This window comes from Leopardus geoffroyi, chromosome D4 (assembly GCF_018350155.1).
Source record: "Leopardus geoffroyi isolate Oge1 chromosome D4, O.geoffroyi_Oge1_pat1.0, whole genome shotgun sequence".
In the NCBI taxonomy this organism is placed as follows: Eukaryota; Metazoa; Chordata; class Mammalia; order Carnivora; family Felidae; genus Leopardus; species Leopardus geoffroyi.
This window is the reverse complement of record NC_059342.1, coordinates 80,151,866-80,173,432: the sequence shown is the minus strand read 5'-3', so window position 1 is coordinate 80,173,432 and position 21,567 is coordinate 80,151,866. Positions and strand designations below refer to the sequence as shown.

The following is a 21,567-nucleotide window of genomic DNA, read 5'->3' as shown; positions in this document are numbered from 1 at the left end:
GGCCTCGGCCTTAAGTCCCTACAAGGTGTTCCCAAAGGGCCCTGGGAGAGCCTCCATTTTATATTTGGAGGAACTAAGGTTCAAGAAGCACAGTAGGTGCCAGAACTCGAGCCTGGCAATAGCTCTGCACATATCCTTCCCTCTGGGAAGACCCAGGATACCAAAGAGGCCTGTGGACCCCACAGTCTCCCCAGAGTGGGGTTACCTTGTGACAGATTCCGGGAGGGAACCTAGGTCAAATCTTTCTCCTCACCCGAAAGGGGTGCTGCCTCCCCTGCCCTCTTTCACCTGACACCCGGGAGCAGGCATAGCAGAGTACCAGACACACGGTGAGCGGTCTTGGCTTTACCGTTCTTAACACGCCACCCCCTTGCCGGACCTCAGTGCAGTTCAGTTTCCTTTGGTAATCTATAAAATGGAGACTGGCTTAGACCCCTGGTTTACCAGCTTTTATCAAAGAAAACTCAAAAAAACTTACAAGGGAGTTCAATACATAAAAGTGATACAAGACAGTTCTACTGGTTGAGGTATATATTGGTTGAGGTACGGGTGGGGAGCGGGTCTCATACCCTTACCCCACCCAGGAAGCACCCAGGGTACCGTACCTTCTGTTGACCGCTAGCTCAGGGGAACAAGTCTGAAAAACCCTAGTCTAGCAGTTCCCCAAGGTTCTTTCCTACTTTAGGATGCTCAGTTTCAATGCTCAAGTGACCAGGTTAGTACCATGGGCTCAGAACCTAGGTCTCTAATGAGCAAGGCACCAGAACCTTCTGATACCTGTCACATTCAGGCTAGGAGGAGTCTAGACCTATTTCCACCCATGAAGCTGTGTCTAAGCCCTAATACTCCTGCAGTCCTATCCCCAATCACAAAGCCCATTCCCACCATTCAGGAATAACAAATACCATCTTTAGTTACAAAAAATAACCCTGCTTGTCCCTGAAACCCCACCATTAGCATTTCATCCTTTTGGATAAAGTGCTTGCCAGCTCCCCTAGAAAGTGACATTCATCCCACACACCGGATGAACAGGTCACCAGGTCTTCTTCCTGCATCCTGGGCACGCAAGGTAGGCCCAGTAACTGCAGGAGATGACAAACGTCACCCTCACTGCCATCTCCCCTGGGCCCTCCCCCCCCCCCCATATAACTGCCCTCACCCTCCCACCCCATGGCCACCTTTAAGCATGAAGCACTCAGAATCCAGTTCCATTGCGTTGCATGGCCCGACCAACCCGGCCTCCTCCTCCAGCCTCGGGGGCCTCAGACCTTCACCTCCTCAAGCTCCTCAGCTCTTCCGCGCTGACACAGACACAGGCTCCAGAGATGCGAGGAGGCAGCTAGAGGCCCCCCGCCTCCCCAGAGGGCGGCTGCTGCAGGCTAGAGGCAGCCGGCGGGACCTGCAACGAGCCGCCCCCTCTCAGTCCTCCCCCGTGCCCTCCTCCAGCCACTTTAGATAGCGCACATCTCCTTGGTCCATGGGAAGACTGAAGACCTCTGGGATTTCAAAAGGATGCACCAACCTGTGGAAAGAAAGCAGAGCCCTGTGAGTGACTATGATGAGAATCAGCCTATGCAGTTAAACCCAACCGGCCAGCCTCCCGTGAGGCTGCCATCTACCACCATCCACTGCGGTCCACCTGCCCAGGCCCATGGGCCGCTGCTCCTGAGCCTGTTTCCCATTTGTCAACAAGGAATGAGGTGGGCCAGATGGCTTTAGAGTCTCCCGGTCATGGGTTCCAATTCTAAGCCTGCCTCTTGTAGCTGTGTGACCGGGGACAAATCACTTCATTTCTCCACAGGCCCTAAAAAAAGGGTGTCAAAATAGTACCTATGTGACTGGGCTGCTGGGGAGTGAGACAAGGCACAAAAGGCACTTACCTGGCGAACCGATGGGCACTGCATGCATTCATTACATGGCAGTTACTGTCTGTATCACTATCCCACGCTCATCGCTGTGCCTTCCCCAAACGACGCCCCGTATCTCTGCACTGTCTTCTCCTCCAACAAAGTTCTCTGTTCATCACTTACAAGCCCGTCTATCTTTCAAAGCCCAGCTCAACCACTGATCTTCTTCCAGGGATCTTCCTCGACCATCCAAACCCATAGGAAGCTCTTCTTTCTCTCCATTCCTTTCACCTGGCCCTCGGCACACAGCGCAAGTTCTTTTCGCTTCTTAGACTGAAGAGATATGAGGCCTTGGGCCTCAGTCCCCCATCTGTCAAATGCGGGGAACAATCCCTGCTTCCTTTCCAATGAAGGAGGCACTGTAAAATTGTCATGAGACAGCATGCATAGTAAATCACAACACATGCACGCGTGCCTAAACATTTGGAGTTGGGGTGATTTTATCCAGTGACCAAGGATAATGCATTTTCTTATTTCAGGGCACACATCAGTGTGTTTGTTTTCTGTTGGTTTTTTTTTTTTTTAAGATCTTATTGGGTTTATTCAATGATTCAAAAACCAGGCAGCATCCCCTCTAGCAAACAGAAAAGGAGCTCCCTCACATATGTGTTTTTATTAGCAGACATACAGAACTCAGTGTGTGTATGAAGGCAGTGTTTGGACACACAGAATAAGACCGTTTTAACACGTTAGTAGTAAGAGCTGCCGTGCCACCACCAAGAATCACTGATTTTTTTTTTCCTTTGAGAGGAAGAGAGAGAGCACACATGTGTTGGGGAGGGGTGGAGAGAGAGGGGGGACAGAGGATCCGAAGCTGTGCTGACAGCAGAGAGCCCGATGCAGGGCTGGAACTCACGAATCAGGAGACTGTGACCTGAGCTGAAGTCGGACACTTAACTGAGCCACCCGGGCGCCCCAAGCATCAATGATTTAAGCCAGCGCTTCTCGAGCTTTAACGTGCGTAGGAATCCCATGGGGATCTTGTTAAACTGTAGTTTGACTCCTTAGTTTGGGGTGACAGTGAGGAGGCAGTCCTAGCAAGCTTCCAGGTGATGCCAATTACTCCCCAAACCATACCGTGAACACCAATCTAGACCAGCAGTTTTCAGAGTGAGGCCCACTGACCCCTGGGGAATTCCAACACTCTGCCAGGTCCATGAGGCCAAAACTGTTTTCAGAAGAATACTAGTTTTCATTTTTTTAATGTTTATTTTGAGAGAGAGAGAGAGAGAGAGAGAGAGAGAGAGTGGGGGAGGGGGCGGGGAGGGGAGAGAGGGAGACACAGAATCTGAAGCAGGCTCCAGGCTCAGAGCTGTCAGCACGGAGTGGGATGCAGGGCTCGAACCCACGAACCGCGAGATCATGACCTGAACCGAAGTCGGCCGCTTAACCAACGGAGCCACGCAGGCGCCCCCCAAAATACTAATTTTCTATTAATCTTCTTACTGTGTTGACCCCTGCACTGCTGGTGCAAAACAATGCCGAGTAAGACTGCTGGCACCTCAGCACGCGGCAAGGCAGTGGCACCACAGTGTATGAGCCTCACGGTGCTCTTCTCCACCGCACGCTCGGGCTTCAGAAAAGTCACGTTCACTCAAGAACATCCTCGATAAAACAGCGAAGATCGCTATTGCTATTGCACTCCAGCCCTGGGGTCCCTGTCTCGTTAATGACGAAATGGAAAGTGCACATTGAAGCACTTCTGCCGGATACTGAAGTTCAATGTTGTCTTAAACCTGTCTGCCCATTGAAGCCACAAGCCAAACTAAACAAACTGCACTTTTTTTCATGGAACACCATTTTTAATTTCAAGCCTGAGTGACCATAATTTGTCTGTCATGTCTACAAATGCTGGTTACTGTGGTTTGAGCATTAGGCAGACGTTTTTCTCTAATGTGAACAAAGTGAGCCGATCACTCAAATGAAGACAACTGATACCATTTGTTGAGGAAAAAAATTCATGTTTTCAAGCAAAAATTCGAAGTTTGAAAGTTTGAGTTTATCATCATGAGCGTAAAAGTGTCCCAGTACTTAAGAGGGAGTATGTTTTCTGAGGAGACGCAGCCTTCTCAACAAGCCAGATGTTGCCAAAATATAAAATGATGCCATTTTTCTCACTTTGTTTCCTGGAAAATATGGTTACTTCCCATAAAAGTGTATTACTTATGTTTATATAGAACAGTTGTATTGTTATTATTTTAAATGAACTAAAACATTTTTTTAATTTCATAGTTTTACTTTCTAATGCAATAAACTTTAATATAACCTTAAGCTCCCCTGGGATCCGAAGACCAAAATCTTGAGAACTACGGTCTCCATTCACTCACTCTAGCCTCTCATTTTATAGCTGGAGAATCTGAGGGACAGGGACATGCTCAGGGTCATATGAGAGGTTGGTGACTAGGCTCTAGATCTCTTGCTTTTCAAGCTCATTCACTTAGTTCCCAGGACATCCCTGGCTGAAAAGACACACCAGCATTACCTGATATAGCTGAACAGCATGCGGACCTTGGAAGTCTTTGTCTTTATTAGCTGTAAAAGAAAAAAAAAAAATCCCTGCTTTAGGAAGGACCTTGGTCCCAGCCATGCAGCTACTCATTCATCTGGCCATTTTGGAGACAGCATTCATCCAGGTCACCAGGCACCGTTGCATTTGCAGATTAACCTAGGGCACCTGATGTGAGGCAAGAACCTCAAGCAGTTGATCTTTGCTCATTTTTAATTGGAACCTTGGTCTCGCTCCCCATCGAGGCCCCAACCCCCCCCCCACCCCCCCATCCTCACTCACCAACAGGATTTCAGTGGCTTCTTCTATTTCTCCATTCCAAAAGTACCTGGAGAAGAGAACAAAACCAAATTATGATGCTCACAAGAAGAGCCCAGGAGATACCAAACCTGGCCCAATTAGGTGGCTTACCAAGGTGGAGACTTTAAAATCCTTCCAACCCCACACAAAAATGTCTATAATTGGCCAAGTCCCCAGAGGTCATCGAGTCCAATCATTCTAATGCATGCTTCTAGTAGCTGTCTGAACATTCTATCTCTTGAAGAAGTCCATCGATCTACCTTACAGGTTTTCACCTGAGATGGTTTTCCTTCCGGTATGCCAACGTCTGCCACCCAGTTGTTTTCCCTAACTTCCACATGAAGAGCCACCTCAGGACAGCCCTACAGAAACTCCTGTTTTCTCTCCTCCAAATTGGGCATTTCCAGCTCTTTCTGTGCTCATCCTATAGTCATGACTTCCAGGCCCCTCCCATCCTTTGGACTGCTACTTTTATTACTGACTCTTTAAGTGGAGAACCCACAAATGGAGAACTAAAAAAACACAGGAGGCTTCAGGGAAAAAGTGAGCTTTAGAACATATGGAAAGAAACAGGCCCAAAAGTTAAAAAAAAAAAAAAAAAAGTCAATAACGATGTTGAGAAAAGAACACAAAAACAGCATCACTGGCAGGGAAAGAAATTTGGCCTGAGAATATCTACACTGACCCAGGGCAAGCCCAAGATGACCTAGGCCATTGGCACTGTGGTGAAGGGATTGATTATAAAAAGGATGGACGTATGAAGGGAATGCTAGGCTGAAATGCTGTTCCAGTTCCCAAGCACTGGCTTTATGTGAATCACTTACATAATTTTTTTAAAATTCAGTGAGCCAGGCCCAACCCCCAGGGAGAATGACTGAGTAGCAGCTCCAGAATGGAGCTCAGGCCTCTAAAACACAGCCACATTTGGCTGTGCTGACAGCTCAGAGCTGGAGCCTGCTTCAGATTCTGTGCCTCCCTCTCTCTGTGTCCCTCCCCTGCTTGCACTCTGTCTCTTTCTCTCAAAAATAAATAAAGATAAAAAATTTAAAAAAACCCACAGCCACACTTGGGAGCTACAGCTACAGACAGATGTGAGCCACTGAGGGGAGGGCGTTGCTGGAGGTGTGGAGGGGGCTTTCATAACACAGCACTTTCCTGCTCTGACCTTCAGAGTAGATACTATTTCTCTCTCTCTCTCCCCCTCCCCCACCAGGGGAGGAAGGAGATGAGAAACAGGCTGATCAGAGATATCAAGGCATAAGACAAATCTTGCACGGCTAGTACTGGGATGCTGAGATATTTTGATAAGGCAAATGGTACAACCAGGATTAACTCCTGTGAGGGAGTTAACAAAATGAGAGGCAGACACTACAAAGAAGCAGCTTGTCACATAAGCTAACCTCTGAGTTTCCCACAGAATTCAAAAGGGACAGGAATTATTTTCCTTGATATCTTAATCTTACTCAGGGATGGAATGTCCAGTCTGACTTGTTTTTTTTAACGTTTATTTATTTTAGAGAGAGAGAGAATGAGAATGAGCAGAGAGAGAGGAAGACACAGAATCCAAAGCAGGCTCCAGGCTCTGAGCTGTCAGCACAGAGCCTGACGTGGGGCTCGAACCCATAGGCTGTGAGATCATGACCTGAGCTGAAGTCAGACGCTTAACCTGACTGGGCCACTCAAGTACCCCCAGTCTGACTTCTTTGCTAATAACAAGCTAACTAATTTAAACAAAGAATGTTGGTTAAGCATCCAGCTCTTGACTTCAGCTCAGGTCATGATCTCATGGTTCATGGGTTTGAGCCCCGAGCTGGGGCAGTGCTGACAGTGTAGAGCCTGCTTGGGATTCTCACTCTCTTCCTGTCTCTGGCCCTCAGCTGCTCGTGTGTTCTGTCTCTGTCTCTCTCTCTCTCTCTCTCAAGATAAACTTAAAAAAAAAAATTTAAACAAAGAATGTGCAAACAAGATTCATTGTTCCTAAACTACAATTTTTTTCCACCCTTCTGTTTACATAGCCTATTTTTGCTTTTATTGGTTGACATAAATCCACTAGGTGATTTCCTCTGAATATAAATTAACAATGAACTGTTCGTTAACCAAATGCCTTTGCGTTGTTCTTTGACAATTTCCCATTAGTTCATTGTCCTTCCCACCAGCCAGTACCTGACCTCGCACTCCCACACTCTTCCACAGGCCACAGCAAAACTCACAGTGAGGATGCCTTGGGCAGGATGTTCACAGAGGCAGCCAGCTTCTTATCCAGTATAGCCCTAAAGCAGACAGAGAGAGAGAGAGAGAAAGAGAGACCATCACCAAGGTAAGTACCCAGCATCTTAAGAAAAGGGACAAGGGACAGGAGTTCCTGGGAATTACCCAGGAAACCAGAGTTTACGTAGATAACCATTTAGAGGGCCCCTTCTTCCTCAAACCAACACATTCCATAACCACCAGGCACAGAACTTCTAAAGACAGTGCTATTTATAAGTCCTCCCCTGGGTGGGGAGGAAGGTAGAGAAATAGCTATGGGAAGGCAGTTTCAAGGACAGGCCCAGGGGAAGGGGAACAGATTAACACTGGACAGAGTACAAGACCTGGATTCTGTTCCTGACCCTGCAGTGGATGGTTGTGTGACTTTAACCACATTCTTTCATTCCAAGAGTAAGTATTCGAGCATCTGTCCAAGACAGGCATGTCCCCCTGACTCAGGCTGCCTCTCCTGCTGTATAGTTACAGTAACAGGATAGGTTCAGTCAGCGGTTTCCAAACCTTTCAGTCAAGAACCCATTTTATTCTATCACCATCCTCTGCTTTTGTCTGATAGGTATCAGGCTGACACTGCTTCTGATCTGTAGATACCCACGTGACCACACAGATCAGATACAACTCCAAATAAAAGCAAAAACCCATCATACTTCTTTTCACCTCTTAATTTATGTAAAGGTTTCTACCACAGGCCTAAAAGCACAATCATCACCTTTGCAGACCTGTAAGATTTTTTTTGTTTTTTGACAGATCATAGGTTGGAATCCCTGGTCTGATAGTCTGATTCCTGTGCAGAGCCCTGATGAACACAATCAAATGCACTTGAATTAGTACAGGTGTCACGGAAACAGCAGCACCGCCAAGTCATCAACGCAAAGAGGCGTTCTCAGACATCAAAACCTCAAGCCCTCAAATCAGGCAGGCCTTGACAAACATTTCTCAGGTCTCAGGCAGCCAAGGGGGCCTGATCTATTCTCCGAAGTGCTTGGACCCTGAGCCCTGCTCACCGATACCTCCTGCCCTCAGCTGTTGCCAAGAGAACTGACCTACTTTCTCTTCTGTGAGTTCCAGGCTGAACGTGGCTCTATTTAAGGCTCCACATTTTGTGACAGTCCCTCGGAAAGTTTCAGAGATAAATAAATCCCTGACTGTAAGGAGAGACACATGGCACAAATCTGTTTAAGCACCTGCTGCAAGGCTTGCTCACTCAATCGTCCACTGAGAAAGTGCATTTTATTGGTCCTGACTGTGGCAAGGAAACACAGGGGGTGAATTAAACCTTAAAAAAAAAAAAAAATTCCATGGTCTCCTAGGCCCAGAAGGTGAGCTCCTCAGAGACTGTCACGGCAACCTGTCCATGGGTAAAAGACTAGAAACGTGAAGGGCTATGTTATTCAAAAAGCCCCTGTGGCCAAAAACCAAAACCAGAGAGTGTGAGACCAAGAGAGAACATTAGCTGACTGATAACACACACACACCAAGACAAGCAGCGAGTCACTGGTGGCAGCTGAGGTCCTCACGCTCATCCGAGGACAGCAGAAGACAGAGACGCATAGAGCCTCGAGAAACTGCCAAATTCACAGACTAGTGAATCACAAACCACATACGTGGTCTGGCTCTTGTGGCATTTTAAAAATTCTCGATTTTGCTACTAATATTTACTATCAGGATATTTCACACTCAAAAAGTAAGAGATTATCAGGGCATCTGGGTGGCTCATTCGGTTAAGCGTTCGACTTTGGCTCAGGTCATGATCTCATGGTTTCATGGGTTCGAGCCCTGCTTCCGGCTCACTCTATCAGCGCAGGCCTGCTTCGGATCCTCTGTCCCCCTCTCACTTTGTCCCTCCCCTGCTGTGTGTGTATGCGTGTGCATTATCTCTCTCTCTCTCTCAAAAATAAACATCAAAAAAAATAGATTACCTTGTTTCTCACCAGAAAGTGAGTCTTGTAACATTGGACATACTGTCCTCCAAGGTCACATTTACTTAGAGCTGAGCAGTGGCTATTCCCTCGAGGTGACATCCACTTCTCAGGTCCACACATTCCCACTGCCCTCCTTCCTCCCAGTGTGCAGAAGAGTCAGGGCTGCTATCTACCATCGCCGTCCCTCATCACACCCCAGCCCACTTTGCTCATTTAGGGGCCTGCTTGTGGGTATTTGTGTTTGCGCCCCTGATCTGATCCACTTCCCTCTTATCTACAGGAGGTCGAAGCCCAGAGAAGACGACTTGTGTAAGGCCGTATGTGGAGTGGGAAGCAGACAGGACACTAGAATCCAGGTCTCCCAGTTCAACATTCAGGATTTATACTCCGGCCCCAACAAGAGATGTTTCTAGATCACTTTTCTAGCTAAGAACGTGTCTGTCAATGAAGAGATCTAAGAACACTGCCAAGAACCAGAACTGAACTGACCCAGAACTGAGAGGCAGCAGACTAAACTTTAAAGAATGCGAAAGAAGAAAGACCACCACACCAACCTGAAGCTGAGAGACGCGGTCTCGCTGCTGGTTCTGTAGCTCAGGCTGGGCTTCCTGCCTGCTCCTGGTGACGGGCCCTCCCCATCACGTACCATCTACTCTGCTTCTACAAAGCCTGGAAACTACACCTGCCTGCCTCTTTTCTATCCAGACCACTAATAAAAAAGACCAAACAAAATAGGTTGAGTGAGAGCTCCACGGCCACATCCCTAAAGGCTCCACTTGAGACTTCCAGTCCGACCGGACAGACTAGACAGATACTCCATCCTCCCCTTTGACACCAAAGCCTAGAAGCGACAGAAAATACCTGTTGCTCAGCCATGCCAGCACACGGTAAGAACGCGCTGTGTACCAACGCCTGTGGGGAAGCCCCAAAGAAGAAAGGGCAGTCCTGAGACACGAATGGGAGCGTGCAGGGGAGCTGCCATGGGAGATGAGAGCAACAGTCCCCGTCTGAAGGGGACAGGAACCAGAGCAGGCAGGAACACGGAGGCAACCACCAAGGTGGGTAGCTGGGACGCCGCAGCAGAGGCGGACCCCCAAAATCTCCCAGGGCCCAGGCAGCAGTAATGGAGTGTCTGTCCCCAGGCAGGAGCGGAAAGTGTGCCAGAAGACCAGTCAGTAGGACACCCCGGCCAGGTGAACGTCCCCCCAGTGCGCACTCACACTGGAGACAGCGCTGCGTGTCCTTGCAGCCACTCTGCACTTCCCCACAAGCACGACTAAAAAGATGAGAGAGGTCACAATTAATCACAAGGTAATTGAGGAAGGTCAGTAACGAAGAGAGACAAAAACTCAACAAACAGAAGAATTTACACAAGAGAACCAGTTAACAGGACATTCAAAACCAAGATTTTAAAATAAGTAGAACTGTGTACACTTGAAAGTTGCTGACAGCAAATCTTCAAAGTTTTCACCACACACACCCACACGCAAGAGAACCAGGGAAGGTAATGAATGTGCTAACTAACCTTACTGGGGTAATTGTTTAGTGTTGTATATTTACATTAAGTATCATGTGGTCCTTAAAGTTAACAATGTTGTGTATGTCAATTGTATGTCAAGAAGGCTGAAAAAAATTAAACATAAATTAAGTATAATTAATATCCATAAAAGACAAAGCAAGGTTACTGCATCCATAAAATATGATCAGGCAATTATGAAAGAAGAGCAGTTGGTTAAACTATTAAAAAAAAAAACTCTATGGGAATGCAAACTGGTGCAGCCACTCTGAAAAACAGATGGAGGTTCCTCAAAAAACTGAAAATAGAAATACCCTAGGACCCAGCAATTGCACTATTAGGTATTTATCCAAGGGACACAGGGATGCTGTTTCGAAGGGGCACATGCACCCCAATGTTTATAGCAGCACTATCAACAATAGCCAAGTATGGAAAGCGCCCAAATGTCCATCGATGGATGAATGGATAAAGAAGATGTGGTATATACATACAATGAAGCATTACTCAGCGATCAAAAAGAATGAAATGTTGCCATTTGCAACTACGTGGATGGAACTGGAGGGTATTATGCAAAGTGAAATTAGTCAAAGACAAAATCATATGACTTCACTCATATGATGACTTTAAGAGACAAAACAGATGAACATAAGAGAAGGGAAATAAAAATGTCCTCCTCAGGGAAGGGGACAAAACATAGGAGACTCATAAATATGGAGAACAAACAGAGGGTTACTGGAGGGATTGTGGGAGGGGGGATGGGCTAAATGGGCAAGGGACATTAAGGAATCTATTCCTGAAATCATTGTTGCACTATATGCTAACTAATTTGGATGTAAAGTTTTTAAAAAATTTTTTAAAAAACTATAAATGTTTAAACAAAATAATCAATAGAAGGGCTGAATAGCAAAACAGCTGAAAAACAAATAAGAGAGAACACTGCTCCAAAATTCTCCTAGTACATAGAATAAAGAAACAGAAAAATATAAAAATTCAGTCAGAGAGAGCAAATTCAACATGTACCTAACTAGGAGTTACAGGAAAAGGACAGAGAAAGAAAAAAAGAGAATATTTACCAAACCAACAGTTGAACATTTAGATAGAAACTCCTAATTAAAAAAAAAAAAAAAAGAGGGATACCTGGGTGGCTCAGTCGGTTGAGCATCTGACCCTTGATTTCAGCTCAGGTCATGATCCCAGGGTCGTGGGACTGAGCCCCGTGTCAGGCTCCATGCTGAGCATGGAGCTGCTTGAGATTCTCTCTCTGTCTCTCTCTCTCTCTCTCTCTCTGTCTCTCTCCCTCCCTCCCTCTGCTCCTCTCTCCTGATCGCACGCTCTCTCTCTAGAGTAAAATTTTAAAAAGATAGAAACTCCATGGGGCGCCTGGGTGGCTCAGTCGGTTGGGCGTCTGACTTTGGCTCAGGTCATGATCTCGCAGTTTGTGAGTTCGAGCCCCGCGTCGGGTTCTGTGCTGACAGCTCAGAGCCTGGAGACTGCTTTGGATTCTGTCTCCCTCTCTCTCTGCCCCTCCCCTGCTCATGCTCTGTCTCTGTCTCAAAAATAAATAAAACATTTAAAAAAATTTTTTTAAAAACATAGAAACTCCTAAAAACTATCAGAGAGAAAAAGTATTATCTATAAAGGAACGAGACCCCAATAAACACCTGACTTCTCATCAGAACCCCGGAGGCAAGAAGGCAATAGAGACCCCTCCCCAAGCTGACTGATACATTTACTGAGCTGGCCTTCCAACTAGTTAGGACCCAGGTGTTAGAATCCTTTTCCTCCCAACACCCCACCTCACAGATGTCAGCTGATAGTTCTCTGACAGGACCCAGACTGGCTGATCCAGGGGTCGAGACAGTTTAGCACAGACCCTGGGCATACCAGAAGCATCAGAAAGGATTTCAGTTTCTAGCTGCTAAACATTATGGTTGTATTTCTGGAGTAATCACAGGTTCTTTTAGACAAGTGCTATTCTCAGGGCTCCTGGGTGGCTCAGTTGGTTGAGCATCCAACTTTGGCTCAGGTCATGATCTCACAGTTCCCAAGCTGGAGCCCTGCACTGGGCTCTCTGCTGTCAGCACAGAGCCTGTTCCAGATCCTCTGTCTCTTCTCTTTCTTTGCCCTGCCCCACTCTCTCTCTCTCTCTCTCTCAAAAAACAAATATTAAAAAAAAAAGAAAAACTTTAGACAAGGCTATTCTCCAAAGGTAACATTAATGAAGGAAAAATAGACATTCTAGTTGGGGGAAAGAGAATTGAATAAATTGCAAGGTTAATCTGTGACCAACAATTTGGGGGGCTTTGTGTCCCCAAAGACCAGATTCAACATTTTAAAAGACTGTAACTTAGTCTATCATCAGACTTCAAGAATGCTGAGCTACAAAGTAAAAAGCCAAACTCATTACCCTCTAGACCCACTAACCCTCTTCAAAGCTGTACCTATAAAAAAGAGTACGGGGGGTGGGGGGGATTCATAGCCAACAAACATTTAATGAGTACCTATTACATCCAAGTTAGTGGGGTAAGAATTGCACATATTTCCTCTCCTTTAATCCTCACGACAGCCCTGTGAGGTAAGTGGCATGATGTTATGTTATACTGAGAAATCTAACGCTTTGAGAAAGAAAACAACTTGCCCAAGATCACACAGTTAGCTAAGTGGCACAGCCAACATTCAAATCCTGAACGTTTGATTCTAAGTCCAGTGCTCTTCGCACCACACCATAGATGCCTTTAGAAAATTGCCAAGTGTTTGAACAGCCTCCTCGCCCTCACTTGTCATGGTGAGCACCTCTGGTACTAAGCTAGGAGAAGATCTCCAAGAAGACAGCGGAGCCAAGAATTATAAGACAAAAATTCTCAACCTGCAAAGTCCCCCCATCCTCTGACTTTAACACCCTGGGCAAGCCACCTGACTCTCTACACCTCATATCCCTTAAATGTCCCCATGTGCCACTCAACATTTTCAGGCCCAGGAGCAGGATCCATGGGGGGGGGGGGGGGGTTCATTCAGCCGTGGTCCTCTTATCACCCCAAGCTGACAGCTGCGTGGTGGACACACAGGGTTGTCAGAAGCAAGAGAGGGAGCCCAAAGTGGCCACCGTGGAGCATCCCGGTAGCTCCCCCAGCCTCCTGGGGCAGCACCCGAGCCTCTTCACGAGACCTGGCAATATCTCTGGCAATCTGCTCGTTGGGACAGTTGACAAAGACGATGGAGTAAGTGCCGGATACGTAGCTGCTGGTGATAGCTGAATGGAGCTGCAGGCTAAGGGTCCTGAGCACTGGACAGGACAGGAAAGAAGCTGCCAGGATCTACATGGTGGGGAAAGAAAAACACAGGTCAGCAGTGACACGGCCACTTCGCTATCTGCCAGCTCAAGCAAATTGGAACCAAGGCTAAGCATCATTTTTTCATCCCCATTCCCCATCCACAAAATAATTCCTGGTATCTGTATGGAGCTCTGGTGCTTAAACAAAGTTTTCATGCCTAAATATTTTCCTATTTTCATGCCTAAATATTTCATGCCTAAAAATTTGCATTTTGCAGGTGATAAAAAAAATGATAAAGAAATCAAGATCACGTAGCTTTTTTTTTTTCTTAACGTTTATTTATTTTTGAGACAGAGAGAGACAGAGCATGAATGGGGGAGGGTCAGAATCCGAAGCAGGCTCCAGGCTCTGAGCTGTTGGCACAGAGCCCGACGCGGGGCTCGAACTCACGGACTGCGAGATCATGACCTGAGCTGAAGTCGGCCGCTTAACCGACTGAGCCACCCAGGTGCCCCTTACATAGCTTTTTTAACTGGTGAAGCCAGGATTAGGAATCAAGTCTGGATGAGCAGGAACCCACTCTTATTGACAGAGCTACTACTGGAGGTAAAGCCAACTGGCAACCACTGAACTGCTATCATCCCATGGGGATTATTAGTAATGATAAGCTCTTACATCTGTTAATGTTTAGGGAGTTAATTTCACCTCCATTCATTTGTATATGTGCAGGCACTGTGGGTAGTCCAGTGGAAAAGGTAGCCTAATTCAAAGTAATGTGACCTGTGTTATTGTAACTGAGAGGTGGTGGGACCTGGAGGAAGGCTGTACCTGAGGGAGCAGAAAAGCCTTTGAAGAGAAGGCACCCTCTAAGCTGGATCTGAAGCAATAAATAGGTTTACAAGAGGAAAGGGAGGTACTCTTAGCAAATGACAACATATACAAAGTCGAGAGGTATTTAGGGACAGATATCTAGTTTGCAGGTATGAGATCAGGAGGAAGAAAGACCGGCAAGACTTACAAAGACAAGGGTCAGACAGAGGAGTCTGGGGTTTACACTCATGTGACAGGGTGCTTTCGTAGGTTTTTAGGCAGGAGAGTAATAAACATGGTCAAGCTGAGTAAAGTAACAGAAGAGAGAGGAGGGACCAGAAGGCAGTCTATTTAAAAGGCCACTACAGTGTTCTAGGAAACAGACCTTAACAACTTGAGCAAAGAAGATGGCAGTGACAATGTGAGAGCAAAAGACACTCAAGACTGAATTATCCTCACTATTTTAATGATAAACTTTAAAATAAGACGAACTGGAAACAACTGATGAATAGTCTCCAATCCACGGCTCTCTGCTTGGGGGATACCATAGAGCCATTAAGAGGATGGAGGCAACTTGGAGGGGCCACAGTGTGACTCAGGCAAGGCTGAACAGGAACGCGCTTCTCCTGCCTCCCAGCCTAGGGCTCAGGCCTCACTCAAACAAGCCTCTGTTCTCCCACTCTCCTTCCACATTATTGCCTGGGGCCTGGCTCCTACTTCTTGGCAGGGCCTGAGCAGCGTTTTTATGTTCTGAGCTCCAGTTTGACTAGAGGCCTGTCTGGGTTGGGTTTCTCATTCCCTCCTACCACCTCCACCGACACCTCAATTCAAAATACCAGTCCTCTGAACTAAACCAGTGACCGTGCAAGAACAAAAGAACCAGGCGGTGCAATGAAGCTTTTATTGCATGTGTGCGTTTTTTAATGACAACCCAATTAGAGTATAAGAAAAAAATTAAAGCACCAGAAAGCAGGATTTAAATCCTATTGCCAGTACTGCTAACTGCCTGTGGCCTTCAACAAGTTACTTCCTCTCCCTTCTATAAATGTTATCTAGAAAATGGAGATCCTGACACTTGTGCTGCCTACTTCAGAGTTGTCATGGGTTCAAACCAGCTAGAGAAACTACTTTGTAATCACGAGTTCAGTCGAGGAAGGGACCGTGCTTTGCTCCTCACTGTATCCCCAGAAAAGTTGATGGCCACAGCAGGTTAATATTTGTAAACTAGTGAATTAATATACCAGTAATGTGTGGTTATTAAGACTGAAGAGCCTTGTGAAGTAGAAAGGGCTCTGGAGTCACCCACTGCTGCTTTGAGCAGAGAACTGAACATACTGGAACATGCAAGGTGTCAACTACATGACTCTGAAGTGGCTTCCAGAGCAGACTCTAAACAAAAGGGGCAGTGGGCTATCCCCCCAATCAAAAAAGCCACTCCTGGGGAAGATGTGGGACATTTCAGCCAGCAGGTATCAGCGGAAAACAGAGCTAACAGGATTAACTACAAACTCCCCTAAAACGTGTTGGAAACTCTCATATGAACTCACAATCAAAATGCTAAGAGTAAGAGGTAAATGGGCCCTCAGCTATTATCTAAGATAACCTTTCATTTACCAAACAAGGTAACTGAGACAGAACATACAGGAATTCTGTGATAGAACGAAGACTTGAAACCAAGGCTCTTCCTCCCACTGTGGACTCTTTGAACAGCAATGACCAGGAATTGGTCTAGTGGGGTCATGGCAGCTTCACATACTCCAGTGGTTCTCAACTAGGGGCAATTCCCCCCCGCCCAGGGGACATCTGACAATGTCTGGAGACAATTTTGACTGTCATAACTGGGAAGGAGATGCTATGGCATCTAGTAGGTAGAGGCCAGGATTGCTGCTAACATCCTCTTGTTCCATTGATCACAGTGAAATACAGACAGTTGTCTGCACAAGTCTCCCCCATTGGGCATGAGCTCCTTAGTCCCATTCATTTCTATGTTCCCAGCACTTTACAAACCTTGACAGGGAGTACAGATTTGAGAAATGTTTGTGGACCTACCAAAAATGTGTCAGAAGCATGAAAAGTCAGTTTGGAACCAAGGGTGGACCACAATATATTACAAAGTGGCATTCTATGAAAGTAAGATTGATGGGCAATACACACATCACAGAATTCCCTAATAAAAATATTATAACGGAAAAAGATCTACTATAATTTTTAAAGTCTTTATAACATTTTCATACTTACCTTTTACTATACACTTTTTCTAACTTTACATTTGTTTAAAATATGAACCTTTCAGTTCATATTTCATTCTGCCTTTTTCCTTTTTTGTCCTGGAATATTCACACAGCTCTTAAGAGGTTATGATTGACTTTAAAATCAGTGTTAAGACAGAAGAAAAGAGGCCTCAGAAACCACCCAGTGGTTCTAACCTTGTAATCGACCTAGTTTTAAGGAATCTAAGATACTCTGGAGTTGAGTGCTACATTGTGTTTATCTATATACACTTTCCTTGGGTGCAGAGCCAGAACTTTCTCACAAACACACAAATCAAAAAAATCTACGGTCCTAAAAAGGTTAAGAGCCACTGATCTGTGCCAATTTTTCAGAAGGGGGATGGAAGAGCCAGAGAGGGGAAGAAATCACCCAAAAGGGAAGCAGCAAGGCTTCTGATCCTCTCCTACAGTTCTTTCCACCTCCCGCTCAAACACCACCACCAGCAGTACTCTGTAGGCACTTCCAACCTCAACATTTTACGATATTTCATAGATGAGAAAACAAAACTCTTCCCCAAATGCAGAAAAACAAGATGGTAACTGCAAGAGAAAGAGGCAAAGAATCTACCCTGTGACCCTCACAGGAGAACTCACCAGCGACACCCCTTCACCTCCCGGACAACTCTCGCCATGAAACACAGCCCAGGCAGTCGTCCTCACAAGGTGGGGAGTGAAGGGTTGCTGGAAATCTTCAGAACCATGCTACAATCTCCAGAACCCGGGCAGTGTCTTCAGGGATCTTCCTACCTGCCTGGTCCCAGCTCAAAATCCCAGGAGCAGAAAACAGAAATGCAGTTTCTTCCCTCAATCCCCAGGTTGGGGGTTTAGGGGTGAGAGAGTTCATGGAGTCGTAGCACGGGGCACTCACCAGGAGGCATATAAGGACAGAGGGCCGCAGGTAGCCTGGCAGAGGACACCGGGAGCCCAGCCTGTCCATGGCGTCGCTGGTAATTTAGTAGCACAGTAGCGAACTGTGGCCTCAGGCTGAGTTGCAAGCTGATAGGCGGGCACTGAGGGCCTAAAATGCCCTATCCCCTCACCACCTGCTGCCTGCCTCACTGCTCAGCCAGGCCCCAGCCAGGCTGGCCAGAAGGAGATAGTGAGGGGGCAGGGAAAGAGGGAGTAATTATTCTCACTAGGCGATTCTCTTCCTAGAAACAAAAAAGCCCACGCACCAAATGCAGACCTTTAACTCCTACAAAAATAAAAATAATAATTTTCCCTCCCCGTTGTAACAACAAAAAATGATAAAAATCCCCACATCACATGTACAGATAAAAAGATGGAAGTTTCTTAGATCTATAAAACTTTCAGAAACCATGGCACACAAACACGAATACACCTACACAAAACTCTTCCACTTCATAGGGGCCTATCCTGCCAAAAATAACCAGTGAAGCACACGCACACAGGCGTGCACACACACACACAGCTGCCTTCCTATCCCTCACAGCACCTCCTCCTCCTCCCAGGAGCTCCCTTCTAACTCTCCCTGGCTTAAAATACATTTGTTCCCAGCTGCTCTTCTGGGAAGTCCTGTGAACTTCATCTTTCCAGGCCAGATGCTCCATGCAGCTTTTTCCAGGGTTGATCCCACTGCCCTCTATTTCCCTAAGGCACTTTGTACACACTTCTGCGGCAGCATTTTATATCAACCCTGGGGAGCTGCAAACAAATAAGAAAAGCAGCAAGCTAATGACTGACTGCTGCCCTTTGAGAATGCAGTTCTCGAAGTTCTCTCCATTGCCAGGGTTTGCAACTTTTAAATCCAGCTTTTTAATGTGAAAATATCTTAATTTTTAAATGAGATTTCTGGGGCAGAGGAAGGAGCTGACTACACAAGGATACAAGTAAACTTAAAGTGAAGGGAACTGTTCTGTATCTTGATTGTGGTAGTGGTTACACAAGTGTTAAAAAAAATTCAACAACTACACAGTTATATTGGTGAATTCTATTGTATGTAAACAGTACCTTAAACAAAGAGCCAGGGAAATGCTGGAAACCAATTCAAAATTGTTTTACACTGGGTAGACCAAACAACTCATCTGTTAGCCAAATATGGATCGCAGGCTGCCGGTTCACAGCCTTTGTGTTTAATTATCTGCTTACTATCTCCTTCCTTGGGACTATAACTTCTTAAAAACCCATACTTCCTAGCAGCGTCTGACAAAGTGGTTAATAAATCAGTTGTAGCCCTAGTCTTATCATTTACATGTTTAGCTGTGAAGACTCGTGCAAATTACATAGCCTCTCTGAGCTTTGGTGGACTTTTTGGTAAAGGAAGGGCTAATACCTCCTTCACAGGTCTAAAGTGAGGATTAATAAAGACAATTAATGTGAGAGTGTTGTAGAAAATCTAAGAGCATGTCAGCTTTTCAAAAACAAGTAGTCTCATACTTACTATTATGGTTAACTCAGAAAATTTCGGGGCGCCTGCGTGGCTCAGTAGGTGAAGTGTCCAAACTTTGGCTCAGGCCATGGTATCTCATGGTTTGTGGGTTCGAGCCCCACGTTGGGCTCTGTGCCAAGAGCTGAGAGCCCGGAGTCTGCTTCTGATTCTGTGTCTCCCTCTCTCTCTACCCCTCCCCTGCTCTCACTCTCTCAAAAATAAATAAACGTTAAAAGAAAAAAAAAAAAATCTCCACCTGTGTTTGAAGAACTTAGTATCTGTGGAAAAACTGGGCTAGAGAAAAAAAAGCTGAGCGGTCCTAAGAAAACCATTATATCCAAAGTCCAGAAAAATAAATCAAGACTGTGATCTTTTATACCTATTACATTAATAAGAAATGTAGCCACTGTTAATGACCATTTACCTTAGATCCTGAGATGGCTTCCTGAGATCATGTCCCCAAGTTTAGCATGGGACCCCACATAGCTTAGGCTCAGTAAATGTTTGTGGAATGATGAAACAATATAGATGTGTGGCTGATGATAAGCATGGTCATGATGAAAGTGATGTTGGAACAAGAGAGGAAGAATGGCAAGACATGAATCATCATTTGGAAGAAAACGCCTCTGGATTCACTCCTTCAACTCAGGCCCTTCTACTCTCTCCAGATTCAATTCTAAGGTTAGGTTCCAAAAATCCAATTCTGCATTTACAGCTTCGGCAGAGTCTTCAGATACAGTAAGTCTCAGCGCCAACGCCTGAGGGTCCACCATCTTCTTCTGGAGGCTTCTTATCCTCTTTCTCTGTCTCTACCTTCTTTTCCTTTTGGGATTCAGATTCAGACTCCCCTTCAGACTCAGATTTTGCATCCATCTTCTACACCCACACTACCTCCTCTTTGTGTCTTCTTTGTTCAACTCCTTTGCTTTATTTTGAAGGTTCTTTTGCACCTCTTTACAGGTATATAACAATTTATTGAAGTCTTTTTTAAAGGCCAAACTTCGATATGGGAAAGGATCCCTATCCTTGGCAGCATCAATGAGGTCTGAGGCCTGGCATAAGAAAGCATTCAGTTTCCTTAGATTCATCTTTACCTCTAGTTCCAGGGTCTTGTCTTCTTCCATATTTATTGATATAGACTCTCTTTCAGTTATCAACAAAGCTTGAAACTTGAGCACCTCATTAATTTCCCCCTGTTCGATATCAATGAATTTAAAGTCCATCCGTGTTGCAGACTCCATGATTTTTGCAACTTCTTCATTAGCTCTAGGGAAACATGCATAATCATTCACAACATCATCCAAAAGTTTCCACCAGGCTTTATTAAGAGCAGCTGGTCTTATATCATCCATTGACTCTTTTATCACTACCAAAGCATCAGCAATGTTGTACTGTTGCCATGTTCCTCTCAAAGTAAGATAAGGGTTTTTTTCAATACAGTCAACAAAGTGGTCAAACATATGCTTGGTGTAATACCTCCTGAATGCTTCAATTATACCCTGATCCAAGGGCTGAAGACAGCTAGTGCCTTCCAGGGGGAGAAACACTGTATCAACATTAAGATGAGCAACCAAAAATGAGTCTGGGCGATTGGGACCTCTGTCCAAAATTAGCAATACTCTGAACTCAAGATTTTTTTTTTCTATTAAATAACTCCCAGCCTGATGAATAAAACAATTATGAAACCAATCCAAAAAGAGGGCAGCAGTTTGGGGTGTTAACTCCAGAATACAAGAAGGCGGTTTTTATCTTTTTCCAAAAGACATGTGGGATTAGGGTCTTTACAAAGCAGCAATGGTTTTATCATTTGGTCACCGGCGGCACTGGCACCAAAAAATGAGGGAAATCCTGTCCTTAGCTTCCTCTAAGCTTTCCGGATTTTCGTCTCTTTCCCTAAAAGTACGTGGAGGCATGCACTGCCAAAACTGGCTCATCTCCTCGGCATCGAAGACCCGTTGAGGCACATAGCTCTGATCAGCCTCTGGAGTTGTTTGGACATACTTGGATGCCGACTGGGCAGTCAGCGCTTCTTCCCCTCCCATCGACCTCGAATTTCGCAGACCGTGGCGATTTCTAAACTTCTTAAACCATCCCTTGCTCCCATGAAACTTATCCGGGCTGCCCTTCCCAGTCGTTTCCACCCGCTGCTTGTAAATGCGTTTGGCCTGGCTGCAGACGGCCTTCAGCGTCAGAGGCCGCCCCCCTATGGTCTGGGCCTCCACCCAAAAAGGTTAACTCCATCTCCATCTTCTCGATGTTTACGTGCCGGGGAATGCACCGCACCTTGGAGCGGAGAGGCGACACAGTCTCCATGCCGGCCCTGATGGCCTTCGCGTTTCTCCTAATGGTGCGCACGGTCTATTCGTTGACGCCCAGCAGGCGCCCCACGTCGGTTTTACTCACGCCTTCT

General features: G+C 45.9%; 1 protein-coding gene across 4 annotated transcripts; it reads right to left on the bottom strand.

The window, feature by feature from the left end:
• Positions 1–434: 434 nt before the first annotated feature.
• Positions 435–21,554, bottom strand: LOC123593318 (protein CutA homolog). Of its 4 annotated transcripts, none has more exons than XM_045468982.1 (6): positions 17,637–19,276; positions 13,582–13,730; positions 6,924–6,983; positions 4,696–4,741; positions 4,390–4,439; positions 435–1,522 (listed from the first exon to the last, which is right to left on the bottom strand). In XM_045468982.1, exons 1-6 carry the CDS (start codon positions 17,703–17,705, stop codon positions 1,420–1,422), a joined length of 477 nt encoding a protein of 158 aa, XP_045324938.1. In that variant the 5' UTR covers positions 17,706–19,276; the 3' UTR covers positions 435–1,419. The 4 variants fall into 4 exon arrangements, 2 of the variants coding, with proteins under 2 accessions (XP_045324938.1, XP_045324939.1); XR_006710255.1 differs by lacking the exon at positions 17,637–19,276 and adding an exon at positions 19,582–19,732 and having other exon boundaries at positions 1,504–1,522; positions 6,877–6,983; positions 13,380–13,730; XR_006710256.1 differs by lacking the exons at positions 435–1,522; positions 17,637–19,276 and adding exons at positions 19,582–20,423; positions 21,441–21,554 and having other exon boundaries at positions 3,852–4,439; positions 6,877–6,983; positions 13,380–13,730.
• Positions 21,555–21,567: the final 13 nt, after the last annotated feature.